Source organism: Lolium perenne, chromosome 7 (genome assembly GCF_019359855.2).
Source record: "Lolium perenne isolate Kyuss_39 chromosome 7, Kyuss_2.0, whole genome shotgun sequence".
NCBI lineage: Eukaryota > Viridiplantae > Streptophyta > Magnoliopsida > Poales > Poaceae > Lolium > Lolium perenne.
Window position 1 is genome coordinate 93,287,776 of NC_067250.2, and position 22,479 is coordinate 93,310,254.

Genomic DNA, 22,479 nt, shown 5'->3' on the forward strand with positions numbered 1-22,479 from the left:
TAGCAGCTCCCCAAGTGTGGGCTGGTGATGGTTGGCTGCGGGCAAGGAGTTGGGCCGGCCGGTAGTACCGGGCCGGTACCGGTTGGGTATCGTAATGGGCCTGCCGGTACTACCGGCCTAGTACCGGCTCGGTACCGGACGCGATCGAGTAAGCAAAACTTCCCGGGCGGTAATTAGGCCGGTACCGGTCGCGGTAGTACCGCCCGACCCATATGTGCTGTTTTTCTTTTCCAAATAATATGCAACACGGAAAACGCAATAACTTGAGCTAGGAAAATCGGAATAACATGAAACCAATTTTGCCGGAAAGAGGACGACGAGAGCTACCACTACACAAGGTGAAATCATGGAAAAGAGTGAGTGATGATTTTATCATGGTCATAGAGGTGTAACCTCTCAATATGGTATATCGGGAAAATCATCACCCTCGCACATGCAACATGCGATGCATCCGGAATCCGTTACCGATGAGCTAGAGCTTATCATGAGAATGAACACAAGATCTGGAACATCTCAAGGATAAGAACCAAGAACAACAAAGAAACACGATGCAATGCATGCAAGGTTTGAGCTCTCTCCGATGATGCGATCCACTATCCTATCGAGCACAAACCTTATCATTGCGCGTTCCTCTCGAGTCGGCAAGCTCCGTCTTAATCCTCTTCATCATTGTACATGCCACCGTCTTCCTCCAACATACACGCCACCGTCTTCATCCATCTTGTACGCACGCCACTGTCTTCATCCATCTTCTACGCCGTCTTCATCTCCCTTCATCTTCAACACGGTCTTCGTCTCTCTTCGACACCGTCTTCGTCATTGTACTCCATCTTCTCCATCTTGCAACCTTGAGTCTAACACATGTCTATGCACTTGACCTAAGATTGATTCTCAATGCAACCGTTAGTCCATGGGGATTGTCATCAATTACCAAAACCACACATGGGGTAATGGACATGTTCTTTCAACTCCCCACTTTACCTTCATCCTTAGCTCTAGCAATAAGAATCGCTAACATATCAGCGATATTATTAAACAGAATTGGAGATAAAGGATCTCCCTGGCGTAGTCTTTTCCTAGTTTGAAAATTATGCCCAATGACATCATTAACGCTTATACCGACACTCCCCCCTTGTAAAAATTTCTTTATTCTATCACACCAAATAGGATCAAATCCCTTCATACGTAACACTTGATGTAGAAAAGGCCATTTAACCTTATCATGCGCCTTTTCAAAATTAATTTTAAAAATCACCCCATCTAGTTTTCTTCTATGCATTTCATGAATTATTTCGTGTAGAACTACCACTCCTTCAAGAATGTGTCTTCCAGGAATAAAAGCCGTATGTGTAGGTCTAATTACTTTTTGGGCAACCTCAGAAATACGGTTTGTTGCAACTTTAGTAAAAATCTTAAAACTCACATTAAGTAAGCATATGGGCTCATATTGTTGAATCTGAGTTGCATTTTCCTTTTTAGGTAGTAAAATAATCAACCCAAAATTCAGCTTGTATAGAGGCAAATCCCCCTTCTGAAAGCTCTCAAATAAAGCCATCAGATCATTTTTAATAACCCCCCAAAAATGTTGATAAAACTCCGCAGGGAAGCCATCTGATCCAGGTGATTTATTGTGTTCCATTTGAAATATAGCATCATGAACCTCCTCCATAGTTATTGGCAAATTTTAAACTTGCAGACAGCGTGACTAGTCTAGCAAATAAATCTTACAATTCTAGAAATATGTTTTAAAACAAACATTAATAACTGTGTGTGCATGCTTTATTTGGATATATAAACATCAGATTAGAACAAGCACAAATCCAATTGACTTTGCTAAAGAAACAACCGATTTTCAAAACCTTGTTCACAGCCCTCGTCATCAGCTCGGGATCCATCCGGGCCCTGCCCACGCTCACGCCCCGTTGCGGCCGCATCATTCCCCGGTCGCACGCGGATCCCTCTACTGCCTAGAGGTAAGCATAAAATAGAGACACGAGTAAACAGTTTAAATCTATCGACGGTGCGGTGTAAGAGCAAGAATGAGACTGAAACAACACTACGGAGTATTTGAACTCTGGAGATACAGTATTATTTACCTCGCATCACAGCAATCTTGCATTTCAAACGTGCTCAGCTAAATAGCAGAAATAAGGATATGTCCCTTTTTGGCGGAGAGACACATCAAGATTTACCACGAGACCAAGATGAATCTGTCACAGACAGTCTATCAAGCCTACCACATATGAGATGGGACAACGTAAAACACCTGCAACAAAGAAACACAGAGAAAATAGTAAATAGGAATTAATTCTAAATCCTGTCAATATGTAAAACGGATTATATTAATGTTACAAAACCCAGAAGATTTGCTGCATAATCATTCCATGTTCTCACCTGTGATGGAAGAGCACATGCACAATATGGTGTCCATCTGCCAAAAGATTTGCAGATACTGGTACTATTCATCACATAAGAGGAATACTAACATCTTGCAATGCTTAAATCTCACTTTGTGTATTACAGGTAATAACTCCATCCATTTCACATAAAATACTCAATGGCATTCAAGAAGAAAAAAAACACTTGCCATTTGATTACCACTGAAGAATGACAATGCACTGGTGTGTGATATCATTTAATTTGATGTTCCGGCAGAATATTACAAGCAAGCATCCCAGCAAGCTATCTGCTTCGATTATAGTAGCCATTGTTTGATTAGTTCTCAAATTTTAAGTTATATCATTTGTAACCATTTGCTTCTTACATTCTAGTTTTATAACACGTTATATTACGAAACTAACGACGTCTCCAGCGAAATCCCCCAATCCGAGGAGTAATTAGGCCAAATCCCCCAATCGACGATGTGTAAAAAATGTCTCCGAGTCCCTGGGATCTCCACTGCAGCTGCACGCTCCAGCCGTCCTCTCCCCATCGTCTCCGCTATCTCCACACGCCAAACCCGCCGCCATCTCCGCTCTCCCACACTCAATCCGCACACGCCCCAGCTGTGGATGCATCAGGATCCAGGGTCGCAAAAGCCAGCTCTTTCAAACATAAATGCTCAATGATTACGTTAAACATATCAGACATTGTCTCTTCTAATTATTAAAATCACCTTCTAATAAGAAAGGGAAGCTACTACAACCCAAAACTTTAACCATTTCAACTAAAAAAAATCAGCTTTATCTCTAGAATGTGGTTACATTTGTAATTGCTTGGCTGATCCACGATAGGCATTCTAGTAAAATAAATCCAAGAAACACCTCTAAATGGTGGCCAAAGCCATAAAAACAAAACGGCCACTAATTTCATTTAACCAGAAATCAGTAAAATCAGTTTTTATTAGCTTCCTAGACACGAGCAAAATCAAACTTATAATCCGCAAAGGTATCTCTGAGTAATCTTCTTTTTCGACATTATAACTTCTTATAGGTATGCATGGATGTGATGTGTGCATTCGACAAGGAGGGAGGCGTACGCACACCTATCATTGGCTACATACTCACGCCAGGCCAATAAAGGAAAAGAATGAAACAGAATAGAATAGAATAGAAAGGTGGCAACCACTGAAATGAAACAGCAAGGTTGCGTGCATCTTCGGTGGAGACGGGTAGATATATAGCTTGGTCGAGCGAGCGGGCGAGCAATTTCCAGAGCCTGTAACCTGTCTGTGACAAGGTGAGGAAGATGTATCACTTCTCCTCGGGGTCGCAACAGCCGGAGGCCAAGGCGGACAGGAGGATGTTCACGCGTCGAGGCGGTAGGCGGTCCTCGTCGTCCCCGTCCTCTGCTGCCAGCCTCCCAGAGATCGCTGAGGATGCCGCCATCCCAAGGGATGAGCCCCTCGTAAAACGATCTGGCTTTGGCTCCTTTGCGGTGAAAATTCAGATGGCCAACCTGGTGCCCGCAGTTCCAAGAAACATCTTGGACGACAATCATGGCGCGGGGAAGCTATATGTGGCTGTAGGGGAGGACGCCGAGGACGGTAAGTCCAACCTCGTCTGGGCAGCTCGCAACTTCCTGCGGGCCGGCCATCCCAAGCTTGTCTTGCTGCACGTCCACCGCCCTGCCCATGGAATCATGACCGGTAAGAGAAATTAACTAACTTGCCTCCCTCTAATTCCAATAACACTCTATGAGTTCAGTAGCCAGTGATAATCTATGGTGAAATTCAACTTGTTTACAATAGGATCATGCAAGGTTTCCGCCAGAGAAAAGGAGCTGAAAGCATACAGAAAGATTCACAAGGACGAGAGCAACACACCTTTAAACCAGTACCTCGATTTCTGCAGAGTTTCTCTCAAGGTCAGTACGCAGTCAACCAATGCAGGCTGAATTCTGAAATCATATATACTTACCATACTGTCGTTGTATGCCCTATCATAAAAAAAAATTACAGATCCAAGCTGAGACGCTCGTCATCGAGAAGAACAGTCCTGCAAATGGCATTATCGAGCTCATTGATCAGAGTCACATTACAAGCCTTGTTATGGGAGCATCTTCATTCTCGCCGTATGTCCACATTTCTAACCCAACGGTTTAATCAATCGCAGCAATTATTCTCAACTGCGCTACTTATATACAGCAACCGGTACAAAAATTGTCGTTTGGTTATTAATATGTTAGCTAATTTTTTTCCTCATCCCGGCTATTCGCTCAACAGGAAAATACTTTGTTAGCAAATGGAAATCTGAAGTCTAAGAGTATAAGCCAGAGACTCCATTAAGTAATAAAAGTTATCTATGTTGATTGTGAATCTTCCATGAACAGGCAGAGGATAGCACCGAATTCAAAAGTTGCCGGCAGTGTGCATCTACAGGCCAAACCATATTGCCAGATCTTCTATATTTGCAACGAGACTCTCGCTTGCACTAGGTATGACTTTTATGCAGCCCTCAAGAACACAGAAACTACATAGATTTGCAAATTTCATCTCGAGCAACTTATTTCCATATGACAAAACAGCTGTGCCATGGTTCTTCGTGCTTTTTTAGGGAGGCCACTCAGGTTTCAGCAAAAGTAGAATCACCAAAAAGCTGTGTCTCAGACCAACCTGAGTTCCCTCCAAGATCCCAATTACCGTCAGGTTTCCTAAGCTCTAAGGATCAACAAGCTCTTCAACGACGGCCCAACTCAGTTAGTTATACTTGTCCCTTGTCTGAGATGATAGCAGACTCTGTGGAAAACATATCAGCTACAAGGCGGTGGTCGGCTGAAATGACACCAACAGGTTTCTCTCCGAATCCCAGCCAGCACAGCACTGGGGGATCATCAGGTTTCTCTCTAAACAGTATGGATAGTTCACTAGTACCTGTTACAGTTGCAAGCTCTGGAAAACATCAACACTCTATGGTAAGCTACATTTAATCAATATTAGAGTTACGATTTAAGAGGCTTTGGTCCTTGCACAAGTGTAGGGGCAAAAATCTGACACTAGAATGTATTCATGCCTGTATTCACCCTCAACCAGTAGGGTCTTCTAATGTTTGCCACTTGCAGTATGGAAAAAACAATCCACATCATTAAAACTTAAAACCGTACTGATATTGCTCCATCATCTAAATTTTGGTTGAACAAGCAAAGTCTTTTGTTTTGGTCTCAATTGTAGTACTTACTGTATAATTTCGTCAAACCTATGAATTCAAAGAAAATATAATGTTTGTTTACAGGTGGAAACTGACGGACAACATGAAGTGTTCAAGAAACTACACCAAGTCCGCAGTGAGCTACAGCGATCGAGAAAGGAAGCATCCGAGGGCCAGCGGAAAACCGAGAGGGGTTCGTTTGAAGCTTCTATGATGGTACGCTGTTTGTTATTACCAGATACCTTTAGTATCTATTATAGTTGCTTAATCTACTGTACTTTCCCAACCTTTCCTCTCAAAATGATGGATTCGTGTGTCTCTCACAAGTAAAGCAAACTGTTTTCTTGCAGTTCAAAGCACGGGAGAATTCACTCCGAAAAGAAAAAGAGGTAGAGGAAAGACTGACCAGAGAAAAGACCGTCCTCGAAAAAGAGCACGTCCATATACGCAATGAGCTGCAGAAGGCTAATGAGAAAAGCGCACAACTGAAGAACAAACTTCTCCAGGCCAATTCCCAGAAGGAAGAGCTGCAACGCGAGAAAGATCATGCTGTTAGACAAGCTGCACAGATTCGCCAAACAAATGCTCACACTGTATTTGGCTCTACTGGTACAGTTGCCTTGACAGAGTTCAGCTACGAAGAGATAAAAGAAGCAACTGACGACTTTGGTGACTCTAAAAAGATCGGGCAAGGTGGATGTGGAAGCGTCTACAAGGGTTTTCTCCGTCGTACTATTGTGGCTATAAAGAAAATCAACCGTGACGGCGCAGCAGGAGAGAAAGAGTTCAATGATGAGGTAATTTTGAGCATTTCTTGAAACATACTAGGTTCATTGCAGGAGATTAAGATGTGTTTTCATATGAGAAAGAATTAAAGGGGGCATCTAGCTAAATACTTGATTTTCCAACATATTGCAGGTAGAAATAATGAGTAAGATGAGGCATCCAAACCTTGTTACTCTGATAGGAGTGTGCCGAGAGGCCAAAGCATTGGTTTTCGAATTCTTGTCCAACGGAAGCCTAGAGGACTGTCTGCAGTGTAAGAACCAAAGTGGACCACTCTTGTGGCGAACACGCATCAGAATTGCTGCTGAAATCTGCACGGGGCTTATCTTCCTCCACTCCAACAGACCAAAAGGCATTGCCCATGGTGATCTAAAGCCGGATAATGTCCTCCTTGACACTAGCTTTGTCTGCAAACTGGCAGACTTCGGGATCTCTCGTCCCTTGAATCTGACAAACACCACCGTCACCCCTTGCTACCGCACGGACAACCTTAGAGGCACGATGGGATACATGGATCCAGTATACATGGCCTCAGGGGAGCTCACAGCGCACTATGACGTTTACTCCTTTGGGGTAGTTCTAATGCGACTGCTAACTGGCAAGAGCCCCCTAGGCCTTCCGCGTGAGGTGGAGTCAGCCTTGAAGAATGACACATTGCAAGATATAATTGATCCTTCTGCAGGGGACTGGCCCCTTGAGTGCGCTGAAGAGTTGGCAAGACTAGCACTGAGATGTTGCCGGTATGTCAGAAAGGAGCGGCCTGATCTTGAGAATGAGGTCTTGGGTGTCCTGCAAGCAATGATGAACTGTCGGGACGATAAAAGCCAGCCACCGACGTTTTTCATCTGCCCAATGACACAGGTCCGTTAACAAATCAAAGAAACTAATGATCATTTGATGCACCAACAGTTACCTTCTACTATTTCATCCTTAGAGTTCAGTCACTGCAGTACTTCATGAGGTTTTATTGGTTTCAAGTAGCCAAGTAGGTGGTTAGCATGGTCACCTTTGGTTTGATACATAACCTTTGCATCTTTATGATATTTTCAGGAGATCATGAGGGAACCACACATCGCTGCCGATGGATTCACGTATGAAGGCGATGCCATCAAGGACTGGCTTGAAAGGGGCCATGAGATGTCCCCCATGACCTACCTCAGGTTCACACACCGTGAGTTAATACCGAACAACGCCCTTCGTTTCGCGATTCAGGAATGGCAAGTGCAGCAGCAGCAACAGTGACTTCGACCCTCCATTTTGATTTGTATGATGCCTTCTGCAATGAAATGGAGTTGGAGAGCGCTCCCGGTTAGTCTACAAAAATGTACGATGCCATGCATGCTTACAGAACGAATTAAACGGATCTATGTCTGTAACTTCTATTCCTCTTGCTTTCGCGAAGCTAGAACCCTGGCTAGAACTAGAAGTTACAGAAAATCAGAGCACGGTCCCCAATAAATTTACAGGTAATTCACAAGTTAGATATGGGTGAGCATAGCACAAAAGTATACAGGCTGGCATTACTTTCTGGTTTCTGGTTTCTCTTGTGAAGCGAAAACCGTGCGACAATCAGTTTGCCTCTTGGGGTAAACTAACTTTACCTTCCATGCCCTACCTTCCTTTCTTCTCTATAGGGAGCTAGCCTAAAGCTTGCTTCTACTGTTGGAAGTACCCAAACAGAAAAAAAATATTCATGCACCGTCCAAATGAAGCAACCCCTCCATGGACGACAAGAACAAATGTTCCCCTTCTTCCTTACCAAAGCATGGATGCTTTCGCCATTGTCAAAGCTTATATATATCCAAGTCTCGGAATAGGAGAAACTACCTATCATCATTTTATTGAACCTCGGTTGCTTCCTTTCTCTGAAAGAAAGATAGAGAAAGAGAGCTCGATCAGCAAGAAACCAAGTTGCTGCAAGCAAGCACGAGCATGAAAAACGATCAATGGCGACCAAGAAGAGGGAGATGGTGTTCTTCGACCTGGAGATGACAGCGGCGGAGACATCCCCGGATAGCGAAGAATGTCACCTGCTCGAGTTCTGCGCCATCCTCGTCTGCCCCCGGCGCCTTGTCGAGCTCTCCAGCTACTCCACCCTCATCGGGCCGACCCCCGGCGACCTCGCCGACTCCACCCAGGTCACCTCGGACGAGCTCGCTTGCGTGCCCTTTCCCGACGTCGCCGCTGACATCTTCGACCTCCTCGACAGCCGCGTCTGGGCGGGCCATGGCATCTGTTGCTCCGACATCTGTGAGGCCTTCGCTGCCGCTGGCATGGATGCGCCCGTGCCGGCCGGCATCATCGACTCCCTTGACGTGCTCGCCAAAGGGTTTGGGTGGAGAGCAGGGGGGCTCGAGCTGGCAGCGTATTTTGAAATCAGCGTCCCTGTGCACCGGTGCCTGGATAGTGCCAGGATGAGCCTCGAGGTGCTGAAGCGCTGTGCCGGCGCGCTGCTGCTCGAGTCCAGCCTCCGGGTCGAGCACACCGGCGCCGACACTACCAGGCGGCGGGCAACCAAGTCGACAAGCGCAACTGCGACCAAGCCCGGCAACACGGCCAAGACGACGACGACCACGGCTGCGACGTCCGTGTCGTGCAAGAGGGACAGCATGGGGAAGGTGGTGGTGAAGAAAGGGAGGACGGCTAGCGGCGGTCAGCGAGTAGGGGCGTCGCCGCGGAGGACACCCTTCAACATGGTCCTCAGGCACTCGAGAGCTATCGTCAGACGATGATCCAATAGTAGCAGCACCAATTGCACAGCTTAACTATAGTTATAATTCATTCCTTTTTATCATTTGTAAACTGTACATACAGACCACATCAGCATTTGTAGCTCTGTTCATAGCTTTTAACTCTGGTTTTATTAGATAATGTTTGTTTTAGTGATCATCATCATGGTGTTGTAAAAACACAATTCATTTGTGAATGCTCCCTATGGATCTCAACTGGAGCATTTCTGTTATAATTAAGCTGTAACCAATTGTTGTGTAAAAGAGGCTTGGCACCTCAACTAGGGCATTGAAATCTGTGAATAACAATTCAGCTTCATGTATGGGTCTATTGTTTTCCCCCAACTAGTCAGATTATTCACATGATTGGAATCTCAGGGTACTTTTTATCCGCTGGTGGTTCCTACCACAATTTACTAATTGGAGAGGTAACAACAGAACAGGAAGAACTTCACCAGGACAAGAAGCCACAAAAACAAGAACGGAACAACAAGAACAAACATCTCTGTCATGTCGTCCACGAGCATCAATTTCATAAACAACTTGAGCACCCTCATTATTCATGTTAACATCAAAAGGACAACAAGAATCATGCATGAGAACAAACCAAACAAAACTATGTACAAACGGCAGGCTCCAAACAAGTATATATTTAAGAAAATAATAACCAAAACAGACCAAGAAAATAATAATCCCCCGGCAAAAAAAAAAAGGCATGGTTCGTGTTGCAGCAATGCGCATACCACTTTGCTGAACTTCATATGTGCCAGTAGCTGGGAAAAAGTAGTCACACAAAGTCACAGTACAAAGCCAAAACACCAAATGAATCGCACACATCACAAAGAGCCACAGCACATACAGCAATTGTGCATACAATTTAGATGAAATTCCTACAAAATATCAGTCAAATTGCGTGCTAGGCACCAGATAATCACCACAGCGCCGAACACAACTTACAAAAATTGAGTGAATCACACCAATGCACAATAACTGAAGGAAAATATATGATAACAGATGAACTTCAAAATCAACAGAATACATAATTTCAACGTTTGTGTAAGAATAGAACAGGAGCCAAGAAGATACGTAATATAACAGCATAGTTTCTTCATTATGTATACGAATAGTTACCATCACTCCCATCAGAAGGACAAGCTAAAGCACTGCTTTCGAACAAACAAACGAAAGACAATACTCCATGTAAAGCGTAGTTTTGAGGCAGACTCCAAAAATATGTTCAAAGACCAGCAACTAAAGTCAATCCAAGAAAATACGTACTAATTGACAAAAGCCAGTCAAAGCACAATTCACTGTTACAGCAATTGTGCATACAGCTCGAGATGAAATTCATACAGAAAGGTCAGATTGGTGAAATTACACATGCAAAGCCACTAGCAAAAATCCTCAGAGTCGCGGTACAAATAACATCGAATGGATTGCACCGATGCACAAGAACTGAAAGAAACTATACATGACAACATATGAACTTCAACATCAGCAGAAATAATTTCATAGAAGTTATCTAATAAGTACGCATCTAGCGGGCGCACCCTGAGGAAGAAGAGTAGCCCGATTAAGATTTCAGGATCTAATAATCATGATCCCATGCATCTATATATTGTGTTCGATTTTATGACGGACACACACCAGACTCACTTATCTGATTATAGTCACACACAATTTTTTTATAAGCAACAGCTATCAATGACTGAAATTGTCCTATGATCATGACCATTAACGGAGATACTTATCAAATGATGACCAAAATAAGATCGGCATGGAAACGTATATATACTTTTGAGCAAATCTTATATATTCTTATTAGATTTTGAAGATTCAAATGACTAAGAAGAATGATGGGCTTGAGTAATCAACAAGATTACCGTCTGAGTCAATGTTTGGCACACATCAATGACGAATGCATTCCATTGCACCAAGCTTCGCTTAGAACTCATGGGGATGTCACGCAGAATAAATGGAGAGAAAAACATATCCTGGACAAGAAATATTGGTAACTTCACTAGGATCACTTAACATAATGCGGTAGCTTGCTTGTACGGAACAGGAAAATGAAGGCTCGTACCAAAACATGCACAGAAGCAATGGTGAGCGACTGAATCTTTCGGAAAACTGGAGGCGGCAACATGTCAGCAAACTTCTTCAAAGTATTGAATAGGTAGTCATAAGTAGGAGGTTTAAAGAAGCATCTATGGAATGTACGTATACTGCAATAGTACATTGGAAAAACGACTACATTACAATAAGAACACTTCATAATTCCTACCCTCTAAGGCCAGCGGTCGTCTAGATCAGGCTTCTTGACAAAGATCTGGTTGTAGTCTGGCCGTGACATCTGTAACAGAAATCATTCATTCAGTTATTAGTGCAAGAAGATAACCGAATCCAGAATACCAGATTATATAAACCAAACTGCACTTGCTGACACCAATGTAACCAAACCGCATACAGCTACAGGCATGATTTTCTACTGAGCTATCTGTAGCCATCAGCTCTGCCTCCCAAGTTATGTCATCAGATTGACAGTACAGTCACATGAATGTGTGTATCCGGACTTGGTGGTTTCGATTTGAAAAGCATAGTTGGTGCAGTGACCATGGGCAGAAATACCACCGTTTTATCTTTATTATGTCAAAATTCCAAGCCATGGAGAGTACTAGCATTAAACTATCTACCATGCCCCCCAGCGGTTTCAATTGATTCTTTCTCTGTAACCATTCAATCATAATAACAAACGCAAGAGAACCATGTCAATTGGGCATACACCACCCTACTGGATCTCACACTGGCAGGCGCGGCCCCAGAATTTTGACCCGCTACTACGAGGTAGATGCGAAACGTTAAGCTGGGGGAGAAGAGAAGAGGAGAGTGATGGGGCGCGGGCTTACGAGATCCTTGAAGAGGATGAAGGCGATGAGGAAGAAGAGGACGAAGAGGATCTCGAATTCGGCGAGGCGGACGAAGCGGAAGACCTTGTCCACAGCCCTCGTCATCAGCCCGGGATCCCTCCGGCCGCCGCCGCCGCCGCCCACGCCCCGTTGCGGCCGCATCGCCCCCGGATCCCTCTACTGCGTACTGCCTCCCTGAAGCCATGAACCCGAAACTTGAGCGTAACAGAGAGAGACACAAGCAGATAGACAGCTGGGATAACGGGAGGGCAGCTACCGGGTCGCCGGCGGGGCGGCGGCGGAGACGATCGGCCGGCTGCTGCTTGGTTCGGTCGGGGATGGACAAGCCGGAGAGTGGGTTCGCGTGTCGGGGTCTTCGCACGCTGCCCCTGCTAACGCTGCCGGCTCGAGCGGTGGTGGTGCGCACGATCTCGGATCCAACGGTGGAGAGTGGCTGAGAACCAGGACGGGGAATGCGTTTGCTCCTCACGAGTACAGGTCAGGTCGTGCAAAACGGTGCTCCAAGCCTCCAATTTTTTTTTTTCTGCGAGATGTCCTCGAAATAGGCTTTCGCCCCGCTTTATAAATAAAGCAACCATATCCATACAAGGTTCGAAAACAACACCACGATCACACCACACACAACAACTCTGCTGGGGCAACAGCACAACATGCCCAAGAGAACTAGAAAAGCGATACAACCCCATAGGGAAGGGGCACTCAGAGGCTGGACGACGTAGAAAGGCGACGGGCAGCCGCAAGAAGATCCTCCAACATGCCGTCCAGGCGCTCCCTGTCCCGCTGCCTACACAGCGGGTACCACTGCTGCAACAAAGCCAAGAAAGAGTATAAGGAGTCAGAAGCGCGTCGAGGTAAGATACGCTCGATGACCATCTTATTACGCACAGTCCACAGGGTCCAGGTCAAGGCCGCGAACACCAACCAGAAGAGGCGCCTCCTCCTACCGGTGTTGTTCGCATGGGCCTCAATGAACTCTCCGAGGGCTGAGGCCTGCCACTCAGGCCCCAGCGCCTCCTGGAGGAAGCTCCAGAGGAAACGGGCCGCGGGGCAGGAGAACATTATGTGGGTCGTCGTCTCCGGGACCGCACACAATGGACAAAGCCCGTCGCCCGGCCCGTGCCTCTTCGCCACCTCCACCCCAGAGGGAAGGTGATCCCTAAGCAACTGCCATAGAAAAATCTTCGTCTTAAGCGGGATAGGCGCTTTAAAAAGAGGGGTCGTCCAGAGCAGTGGGGGGGCCCTAAACAAGGCCCTATAGGCCGTCCGCACGGTGAAGGAACCGGATGGCGTCAAGCGCCAAGAGGGCGAATCTAGTCCTCCCGGCAGAGCGTCCGGGAGGAGGTTCCGCAGCAGGGCCAGACTCAGGGCCTCTCCCTGGGTAAGACCGCGACGGAACAGGATATCCCAGCCTCCCCTGGGCGGCGTCGGCAACAAGAATAGGGGGTTGGCGCAAATAGTGAAAAGGTCCGGGAAGTCAAGGCAAATGGGGCGAGCGCCCAACCACGGGTCAAGCTAGAACATGGTCCCTCTACCATCGCCTATGGAGAGGGATAGTCCCGCTCTAATCTCATGCTTAATGTCCTGGAGGGCCCTCCAAAACTGAGATCCCTCCCGGCGGTCACAAGCAAGAAGTGGTCGGCCCCGTAGGTATTTAGCCTTAATTAACTTAAGCCACAGACCCCCGTCATCAGAAAGGATCCTCCAAACCCATTTCAGCATGAGGGCCACATTCATGTGACGAGAGGAGATAATCCCTATGCCCCCAAGATCCTTGGGGGCGCACACATCGGCCCATTTGACCATGTGGTATTTTTGACGGCATGTCCTGTCCTGCCAAAAGAAGCGTGAGAGCTCTTTGTCGAAGGCCGCATGTACCCCTTCAGGAAGGATGTACAGGCCCATGATATACATGGGGAGACTAGACAGGCACGAATCAATGAGAACCGTCTTGCTACCCTTGGAGGTGAACCTCCCGCACCACGGTTCAGCCTTCGCTCTAACTCGCCCCACTAAAGGGGCGAGGTCTCTAATAAGGATCCTAGAATCCCTAACAGGTACTCCCAGGTAGTTCACAGGGAAGGTTGCCAACCTGCAATTGAGGTTGTCAGCGATCCGCTGTTGGGTTTCCGGAGGGTACCCCAAGACCACTACCTCACTTTTGTCAAAGTTTATTTTGAGGCCCGACATGGCCTCGAAACAGAGGAGTAGGAACTTGGTGTTCTGGATATCAAGGTCCGAACCCTCGAACATGATCATGGTATCGTCCGCATACTGGAGGTGGGTCACCCCTCCACCAGGGATCAGGTGGCCGACCACTCCAGTAATATGGCCCGAGATCCTAGCCCTCTCCAGGATCTCGGCCAGGGAGTCAACCGCCGCGTTGAAGAGGATAGGGGAGAGGGGGTCACCCTGTCGCACTCCACACGCCGGCCTAAAATAGGGACCCACTTCCCCATTAATGTTAATGGCCGTGCTGCCCGTCATCACCGTCTGCATAATCCAGCCAATCATCCGGTCGTCAACGCCTCTCCTCTGAAGGACCTGTCGGAGGAAGGACCAATCCAAACGGTCGTACGCTTTCTGGAAGTCTAGTTTTAAGAAGACACCCCTCTGGTGTCGACTCCTGACCTCATGCACAATCTCATGCAGTGCTAGAATTCCATCATGGATGTGGCGGCCCTTAAGGAAGGCAAACTGGTATTGGTGCGTAATCCGCTCCATCACCGGAGCCAACCTCACCGCGCACACCTTGGAGAACAACCGTTGGATTACGTTGATGACAGTAATTGGCCTGAACTGGCGTATATCTATGGCCCCCCACTAACTTGGGATCAAGGTAATAACACCGTAGTTCAGACGCCCCATATCAAGAGTTCCAACGTAGAACTCTTGAAACATTGGCATGATGGTCTCCTGGAGTTTCGCCCAGAATTTCTGAAAGAAGACAACCGGAAGACCATCAGGGCCAGGGGCCGAGCTAGCCTTCATGCCCTCAAGCGCACTCCGGACCTCCGTTGAGAGGAACGGAAGGTTAAGGGCGGCATTCTCATCGTCTGAGACCCAGGCCCTAGCTGGCCATAGGTCTGCCGCGAGGGCAACCCCTGTTCTGGGGCCAGCCGCAAAGAGACCTTTGTAGAAGGTATATATATGGGAACACTTCCGGCGACGGCCATTCGCAATCGCATGGAAGTATGCAGTGTTCGCATCCCCCTGGAGGAGCCAATTCTGGCGACTCCGTTGTCGCCAGAAGATCTCCTCCCCACGGTAGATCTCCATGAGCGAGTGTTCCAGGGCATAGCGCTGAAGCCATTCCTCAGCGGCTAAGCCCTCCTTGTCCGCGGCGCGATCTAACTCCTGAATCTGGCGGAGGAGTAGGTCCTTCTTCTGGCGTACCTCCGCCCCGAGGTTAGCCCACCAGCCTCTCATAAACTGGCGGGCAAGCTTCGTGCAGTGATGCCAAACATCAACTGCGTTGAAGACTCGCGGAGTGGACTCCGCCGCCCGCTCCCACTTGTAGCCAACCGCCTCCACAAACCCTGGCTGATTGAGCCAGAAGTTTTCAAAGTGGAAGCGGTTTAGCCTGGGGGGGGGGGGGGGGTAGATCCCCCCGAGCACAGTAGAAGTGGGGAGTGGTCAGACCCGATCCTGGTGGCCGCCCTGAGGGTGCATAATGGGAATTCCATTTCCCATTCAACTGACACAAAGACCCGGTCCAGCACACTCCGGACCGGGTCACTGCGGTTGTTGCTCCAAGTGAACCGAGCTCCCACTCTAGTGATCTCTCTAAGGGCGAGATCCGCAAGGCAGTCATTGAACATCCGCATCCTAGGGATGTCCACGCGACTCGAGCTCTTGTCCTCCGGGGAGCGTATCAAGTTAAAATCGCCGGCCACCACCACAGGGGTGGTACACCGGTCGATCTTATCCCAAAACACAAGATTTCAAGAAAATTGTTGTAAAACTGGCAGAAAAATGTCAGCATACATAATACCAAACAAACACGATTTGTAAACATTGATAGCCTTTTCTATAATATTGTCAAATTAATATGTTTACCTAGGACAAAAATTAAAGACTTAGAGCAACTCTAGATCCTGTAAAAACGTGGCCCTTCAAAATGGTTTGCCGCCACCGAAAACCCATTTTAGAGGCTCACATGAGCTCCGGCCGAGCAGATCCTGTAAACAAAAAACCGTAAAACAGAATATTCCACGAAAAACCCACCTATTAGTTTTTTTTATTTTTTTTCCCTTTTCCTATATTTTTCCCCGCGCTCTCCCTGCCTAGCCCGTCGGCCGCCCGCCAGCCATCTGCCACCCCTGCTCGTTTGCTGGCCGCACATGGCCGGGTTGCCTGCCCCTGCCTAGCCATGTGTGGCCGCACCGCCCGCGCGTGGTGGCCTTGCCTCACCTGAGCTTAGCCATGGCGGATGCGCTCGGGACGAACTTCCCAACAACGGCTATGGTGCGTGGAGAGACGGGGAAGAAGGGGAATAGCGAGCGGAGCTCGTCGAAAGGGGCTGGTGGAGTCAATAATTATGAATTATGCCTTCATTGCCGGAATTTGGCTTGACGCTAGATGGAAGGGCGCGCGTGTAAAAAGTTTTATGGGTCGGGATAATTTACGGAATCTGATATGGGCATATTTTTCAAACAAAACTGTAAAAGTCGGTAATTTTATGGGTTCGGTCGCTTTTACAGGCTGCTAGAGTTACACTTTGGGATCAGGCAGTAGTAAAGATATGTGGCGAAAGGTGTTCACATAAGATAAGTTAGATGTAATACTCGTGCTACGGATGTAAGTATGCTGCAAAATTAAAGAATGTGATTGTTTATTCCGATTCAAATTATTCATACACCATACACCGATCTCATCACAATCATTTGTGACTTTGTGTCAAATCAAATGGGTCGAAGGTGAAGACTGAAGAGACACTGGTGCCAATTGGCATTTGTATAGTAGTGAGTACGATCCTTCGAAAAACTCAAATAGAGTTTGATTTTATATAATGGAAAGAACACAATTCTTTGTTTCAAGAGAATCTATTTCACAAGAACATATATATCCTACTTTTTACGAAGAAATGTGTTTATCTGAGGATTACATAGAAAAACAAACACATGGATTTATAATGGAGTTGTTGTTTGCTATACTAGATCCACACATTTGTTATTTTTAGCACACGGGTTCAGCTACGTATTGCTAATAAACTTTGCAGGTTGTAGGCTAGTAGCTCACATCTGGATGTGTGGCATTGTTTTCCAAATTTCTGAAACAATGGAATACAATTTTTTACTTATTTAGTTACGAACTAATTCAAATTCTTATAAGTACAGTTAAATTTACAGAAAAGGTACCCACAGAATTTTTTTTACAGAAAAGATATCGGCATCTATAATACCAATAAGCATACCACGGAAATATATTTCATAGTAGATATTCAGATGTTAGTTTGGTTTGTAAATGTTGATACATTTTCTATAAATTTTTAAAATTTAAAATTACAAACTATGACAAATGTTACATTTCCATACTGTTAGGAGGGAGCAGTAAAAGATGTGTGGTGTAATTTACTCATTTCTTCATCGTTATGTTCGAAGTTGTGATGCTAGTGATAACTCTTTTTTTTTTACGATGTACGCCCGTAGGCATACATTACTTGTATTTACAAACATAACAATACATAGTTGGTACATATACAAGCAACATAACACGAGGAGGATATAAACGGTTGTACTGCTGCAAACTGTCGCCGCCGCAACTACCAAGAACACATGTCCTCCACCATCACCGGAGAGGAAGAGCATCAGTAGTTGGTCTACACTTTAGCGTTGAAGAAACTCCTAGCCATGAGGCGTTAACAAGCTGCAGTAGCCACCAGTCTCGTAAGACTGGATCTAACCCGATAAGGAAAATCAGCCGGAGGAGCCCTCTGAGCCTCCTCAATGCCGGATCTGGGGCCAGCGTTACCCCGCCATTCAAGCGGATGAATCCCCCACCATCTTCCACAAACATGCCGCGGTCAAGACCGTTACACTCCAAGAGCAGCCCATCCTTGCCGCCACGCCATGATGCAGCGCCAAAACGAAGCCCCTCCAACAGCTTGAACTCCACAAGCCTCCACAAGAAAGTATGGTTTCTCAAAATGTCCATTTGATATTGTAGATATTCATATTTTTTCGTATAGATTTGATCAAACTTAGAAGATGTTGACTTTTGGCTAGAGCTTAGGCGCCTTACATTTTGGGATGGGGGAGTATGATGCAAAAGTAGAAGAATGTGATTGTTTGTGCCCATTCGAGTCATTTGCCGATCTCATCTGAATCATTTGCGCCCCATTGAACCGAAGATGGCATTGGTTGTTGAAAAAAAAAAAGATGGCATTGGTATAATCATAAGTGTGGCCTTCAAAAAATCAAGCAGAACTCGATTTACAATTTTAAAAAAATGGAATACATATTTTGTGTTAAAGTACAATTTCTTCACAAGCACATATAGATCCAAACAGTAAACCTGTAATTTCACCAAGAAATGTGTTAAGTTGAGTACTGCACATAAAAAAATGTGTATCTATAATAAACAAAGTTTTTGTATTAAACAGATAGAGTTAGTTATTAATGGAATTACGTGGGATTGTTTTTCAGATTTTTCTGAAACTTCAAATTAGAATTTTCAGTTTTTTTAACATACGGGCTCTGTGAAACGCAGGAGCCAAACGACTGCATCTAGGACCTTTGAGTAAACAAAGCGAGATGTTCTCGTATTCGTTCAGGAAGATCCTGCCAGGTTTGCAATGACTTGAACACGCTTCAGCAAATATGACAGGATGCAGAAACCCCTAGCTGGTAAAACATGAAGCATTCCCCTATTCGGCTAGGAAAATGTCACTACTGGACAGTTTCATAAATAATACAGCTCTAGTTGTCTGCAGCATCCGCAACATCATACCTGACTGAAAATAAAGCTATATTTTCTTATGGCAGTTCGTTTTATGCCAAATGGGTAAACATAAAAAAGGAATAATGCTAGCTAATGTTAAATTGAATAGAATCACCGGAGCAGTTTACAGCTAGTATACATTTACACCATACGACTACAAACAAAAAGGAGATGTTTAGTGGAACTGACTAAACCGAAAGATGTGATATCTTTGTATGGTCTGGAGAGAATTGGGGGGGTCATATTATCAGGTTATCCACTTGGAGGTAACCTGAGCACTTTGCCTAGGTTTCATCGGAACACGGGACATGTTCCTCTTTTTCATGTTCGAGGAGACAGTAGGGCTGAAATAAACTTGGCTTTTCTGTGAAATTGCTGCGGCTTGCAAATGCGGTTTTCTCAGAGGAATGAATGTATGCGACCTTGAGGGGGGGCCTTTTGAAGATTCGACACTTTTAGGTGAATCCCATTTGCTATGATTCGCAAAACTCTGTGATCTACCAACTGGCTGGGGCCTCTTTTCCTTTGGACTTGGAATATTTCTGCTTTCCATAGTTTCCGCGGAGTACATTGTCTCTTCCCCACTGCTAAAACCATCCCTCCTATCTCCTTGCTCTGATATCGCCGGTGGTGAGGAACTTGACTGTGCCTCACTCCAGCAATTTTCCTGGTAAGCAACATTGTGCTGGGCGTCGCAGTTGACCCGCGCATTGGCTAGCCGTGATTCATGTGAAACTGAGCCATTTGGTTTCATCTTACTCTCATCAGGCATCATTTGCTTTAGAGGAGGTGGTAAGCAAATAGATCTTGGATGTCCTGGAGGAAAGCTGATACCCACAAGTGAACCTGGTTGGTCATTCTTAGGTCTGGACATCTGCGAAGTTGGATCTCGTTGGTCTTGAAAAGAGCGTGAAGAGCCATTTTCACCATATGAAATCTTGGCAGATGCTGAACTGCATGATCCATGCAGCTGTGTTGGCCTTGATGGCATCTGCGATGATGACAATACACCATCCTCTTGCTCAGTGGTCTTGGTATAACGAAGATGACCCATAGAAGAAGGTTCGCTTCGTTGTCCAGCAGATATTAATCGTGCAGGAGGCATCATTGGCTTGCTGACATCTTCCAAACTACCACTCCAGTGCTGTTTTAACCATTCGCATACTGCAGGGATGGGGATCCCAAACTGCATAGGCATGTCCTTCTTTGATGCAAGGAGTGCAGATGATGATGCAGAAGCGTACCCTGTAGGTGTCGAAGGCGCAAGCTTCATCGGATCACAGACCATAAAAGCTAGATTTCCATGCATATCAAAACCAGCAGATCCAGGACGCCATGAGACTTCATCTGTTGAGAACTTTATAAGGTTGTCCGTTGCTATAACAACCTTCCCCTCACCTACGGCCAAATCTCTTCTGTCTGTGTGGCCCAGGAGCAAAACTGTACTGCCAAGGTCCAAGCTGGGGTTCAAGCAGGTTTTCAGGAAATGAGGCTGTTGCCCATGCGAATCTGAGCCATCATCCACGACATCAAGCCCGACTATCGTAAGGTCCAGAATTGGACTTGTAATGAAGAACCTGAAATGGAAAAAAAAATGTAAAACTGGTAACAATGGCATAAGCAAAGGCATGTAAAATAAAAGGCTCATTAGAGTAAATGCGCCACCAAAGTAAATACTTGCTAAGCTTATTCCAGCTTTAGTAGCAAAGAGAGTATGCACAGAGCACTACATTTTTCTCCACAAGAACTAGTCCATTAATACCACCTCTCATTTCTTCTCACACAGCTAAATTACAAATGTGTTGGGCTCTTAGCGAACATTTTTCTCTATATAAAATCCAGAATGAATTTCATATCTAGCCTACCCAACTTGCTCGGGAAAAAGGCTTTGATGTTGTTGTTGTAAGATCCAGATTGACCCCATCTCGAGAAAAATGCATTAAAAACAACATGCCCTACGCCCATCAATCAAGTGAATAAATGGAACCACGGACCACTTTCAGCAGATATTACCTCACATTGATTCTCATCTATAGTAGACTAGCGTCCAAAATTCAATACTAGAATTTATGCATACCTGTACAGAGAGGTGAGGTGATCCTATGCTGCTACACCAACTTTTCTGTTAGCTTACACAATCAACTTTAATCTTGCATACCTCAATAAATGGCAAGAAGCCACTACTACATCAGGTGAACATTCTTATTTGGTATTTAAGTTGTTAGATATTCACTTTCACCAAAGTAATATTAATAGGATAGTATAATCTTCTACACCTGGTTGCATTTTATCCACAATAAACAACAGCTAGAAATCATGCCCCGCTTCACATACGGCTGCCACAATAAGTGAATGCATTAATAACATCAAGATTGTCGAGGTCCATGATCAGAAGCTCAAATGATTCCCTGGACCATAAGGAAGTCAACCCCACAAAAGTCTTAATCTTTCGCTTTTCACTCAAATGCAGAAACTGGGAAACTAATATGGAGCTGACCCACAAATCTGCCAAAAGCTTGAGTCATTTCTAACAGCATTGCTGCTGGGGATTGCTACAGAAACCTAATAAATTGGAAGACGGGAAGTAGATCTTCTTCCACCACGGTACCCCACGAACAATCCGAGCATGAGCGCAGCGCGAAGAAATTGCCCCAAGTGGTGCGCAACTAAATGTTTCCATTGGACGCTGTGCAAAAATCAATCGATTCTTCCTGGGCAAACTCGCCACAATAAAATGCAACCGCATTGCACAGCCAAAATCAGCCGCAGGCAGGGAAATCCAGGAACTGTTCCGGGGGTTTTGTTACCTCTGAGGCACGAGGCGGGCCAGGAGGCGGCCCTGGCTGAGGCGGACCTCGGCGGCGGCCGCGGCGGCGGCCGATGGAACGGTGCCGTGCGTGGTGAGCAGGAGGCCGCGGTGGATGAGGATCCCGTCCCCGCGTTTCCCTCCCGCTCCTTCTCCGCTGCGGGGGAAGGACACGGCCGCGACGGCGGGGCCCTTGGCGGCGAGCAGCGTGGACTTGATCCGCTCCAGCTTGGCCCCGCCGCCGGAGCAGAAGCACCACCCCGAGCCGTCGCCCAGGACGCCCATCCGACGCCGCCGCCGCTCTCCCTCCCTCCTCCGGCAGCGGCTAGCGGCGCACGGGGGCAGGGCAGTCGGCGCTGGCCTCGACCTCGAGCCACCGGTGGCTGGCTGGCTGGCTGGCTCCTATCGTGCTGAGAGGAAGGGGAGTAGTACAGAACGTGACACAGTGTAGTCGTGTTCCTTCCTGGGATACCTAAACGGTAATGGGGCCTTGAATTATCACAAAATTCTGCGATATCCCCGCTCGGTTCCAAAGTCCCCATGAATCATCAAGTTATCCAAGGTGGGGCGGCCGATGAGTACTTTTGGATTTATTTATTGTGTTTTTGCCCACATGAGCCTGTATTTTTCGTTTTTGACGCAAATGAAGTTGGAAGGAATATGGGTAGATTGTATCATACGCAAAATTGCTTTTTCAATGGAAATTA

General features: G+C 46.2%; 4 protein-coding genes across 8 annotated transcripts; 2 read left to right on the top strand and 2 right to left on the bottom strand.

The window, feature by feature from the left end:
- Positions 1-1,739: 1,739 nt before the first annotated feature.
- Positions 1,740-12,441, bottom strand: LOC127316639 (uncharacterized). 5 transcript variants are annotated; one of them, XR_011749691.1, is made up of 11 exons: positions 12,284-12,441; positions 12,007-12,201; positions 11,385-11,453; positions 11,184-11,230; positions 8,354-11,094; positions 8,199-8,236; positions 6,537-7,647; positions 5,992-6,112; positions 4,265-4,436; positions 2,097-4,066; positions 1,740-1,967 (listed from the first exon to the last, which is right to left on the bottom strand). XR_011749691.1 is itself a non-coding variant. In XM_051347085.2 (4 exons), exons 2-3 carry the CDS (start codon positions 12,166-12,168, stop codon positions 11,388-11,390), a joined length of 228 nt encoding a protein of 75 aa, XP_051203045.1. In that variant the 5' UTR covers positions 12,169-12,201; positions 12,284-12,441; the 3' UTR covers positions 11,107-11,230; positions 11,385-11,387. The 5 variants fall into 5 exon arrangements, 3 of the variants coding, with proteins under 3 accessions (XP_051203045.1, XP_051203042.1, XP_051203041.1); XR_011749692.1 differs by having other exon boundaries at positions 11,184-11,255; XM_051347085.2 differs by lacking the exons at positions 1,740-1,967; positions 2,097-4,066; positions 4,265-4,436; ... (2 more) ...; positions 8,199-8,236; positions 8,354-11,094 and having other exon boundaries at positions 11,107-11,230.
- LOC127316636 (U-box domain-containing protein 33) lies at positions 3,688-7,899 on the top strand. The gene is made up of 9 exons (XM_051347079.1): positions 3,688-4,087; positions 4,190-4,305; positions 4,400-4,512; positions 4,771-4,875; positions 4,995-5,352; positions 5,670-5,801; positions 5,936-6,382; positions 6,504-7,232; positions 7,422-7,899. The coding sequence occupies exons 1-9, from the start codon at positions 3,688-3,690 to the stop codon at positions 7,611-7,613; spliced, it is 2,592 nt and encodes an 863-aa protein (XP_051203039.1). The 3' UTR covers positions 7,614-7,899.
- LOC127316638 (protein NEN4-like) lies at positions 8,194-9,191 on the top strand. The gene has a single exon (XM_051347080.1). The coding sequence runs from the start codon at positions 8,318-8,320 to the stop codon at positions 9,101-9,103; it is 786 nt and encodes a 261-aa protein (XP_051203040.1). The 5' UTR covers positions 8,194-8,317; the 3' UTR covers positions 9,104-9,191.
- Positions 12,442-19,047: 6,606 nt separating the features above from the next.
- Positions 19,048-22,228, bottom strand: LOC127316635 (uncharacterized). The gene is made up of 2 exons (XM_051347078.2): positions 21,774-22,228; positions 19,048-20,543 (listed from the first exon to the last, which is right to left on the bottom strand). The coding sequence occupies exons 1-2, from the start codon at positions 22,055-22,057 to the stop codon at positions 19,214-19,216; spliced, it is 1,614 nt and encodes a 537-aa protein (XP_051203038.1). The 5' UTR covers positions 22,058-22,228; the 3' UTR covers positions 19,048-19,213.
- Positions 22,229-22,479: the final 251 nt, after the last annotated feature.

What these genes read in the sequence shown, in the direction of transcription:
- LOC127316635 (XM_051347078.2), bottom strand. Translation starts at nt 22,057, where the DNA reads ATGGGCGTCCTGGGCGACGGCTCGGGGTGGTGCTTCTGCTCCGGCGGC. An exon ending in GCCCGCCTCGTGCCTCAGAG is followed by an intron (nt 20,544 to 21,773) that starts GTAACAAAACCC and finishes TTTCCATTTCAG; the next exon opens with GTTCTTCATTACAAGTCCAA.
- LOC127316638 (XM_051347080.1), top strand. Translation starts at nt 8,318, where the DNA reads ATGGCGACCAAGAAGAGGGAGATGGTGTTCTTCGACCTGGAGATGACA.
- LOC127316639 (XM_051347085.2), bottom strand. Translation starts at nt 12,168, where the DNA reads ATGCGGCCGCAACGGGGCGTGGGCGGCGGCGGCGGCGGCCGGAGGGAT. An exon ending in TCATCCTCTTCAAGGATCTC is followed by an intron (nt 11,454 to 12,006) that starts GTAAGCCCGCGC and finishes TTTCTGTTACAG; the next exon opens with ATGTCACGGCCAGACTACAA.
- LOC127316636 (XM_051347079.1), top strand. Translation starts at nt 3,688, where the DNA reads ATGTATCACTTCTCCTCGGGGTCGCAACAGCCGGAGGCCAAGGCGGAC. An exon ending in GGAGCATCTTCATTCTCGCC is followed by an intron (nt 4,513 to 4,770) that starts GTATGTCCACAT and finishes TTCCATGAACAG; the next exon opens with GCAGAGGATAGCACCGAATT. An exon ending in CGTTTGAAGCTTCTATGATG is followed by an intron (nt 5,802 to 5,935) that starts GTACGCTGTTTG and finishes GTTTTCTTGCAG; the next exon opens with TTCAAAGCACGGGAGAATTC.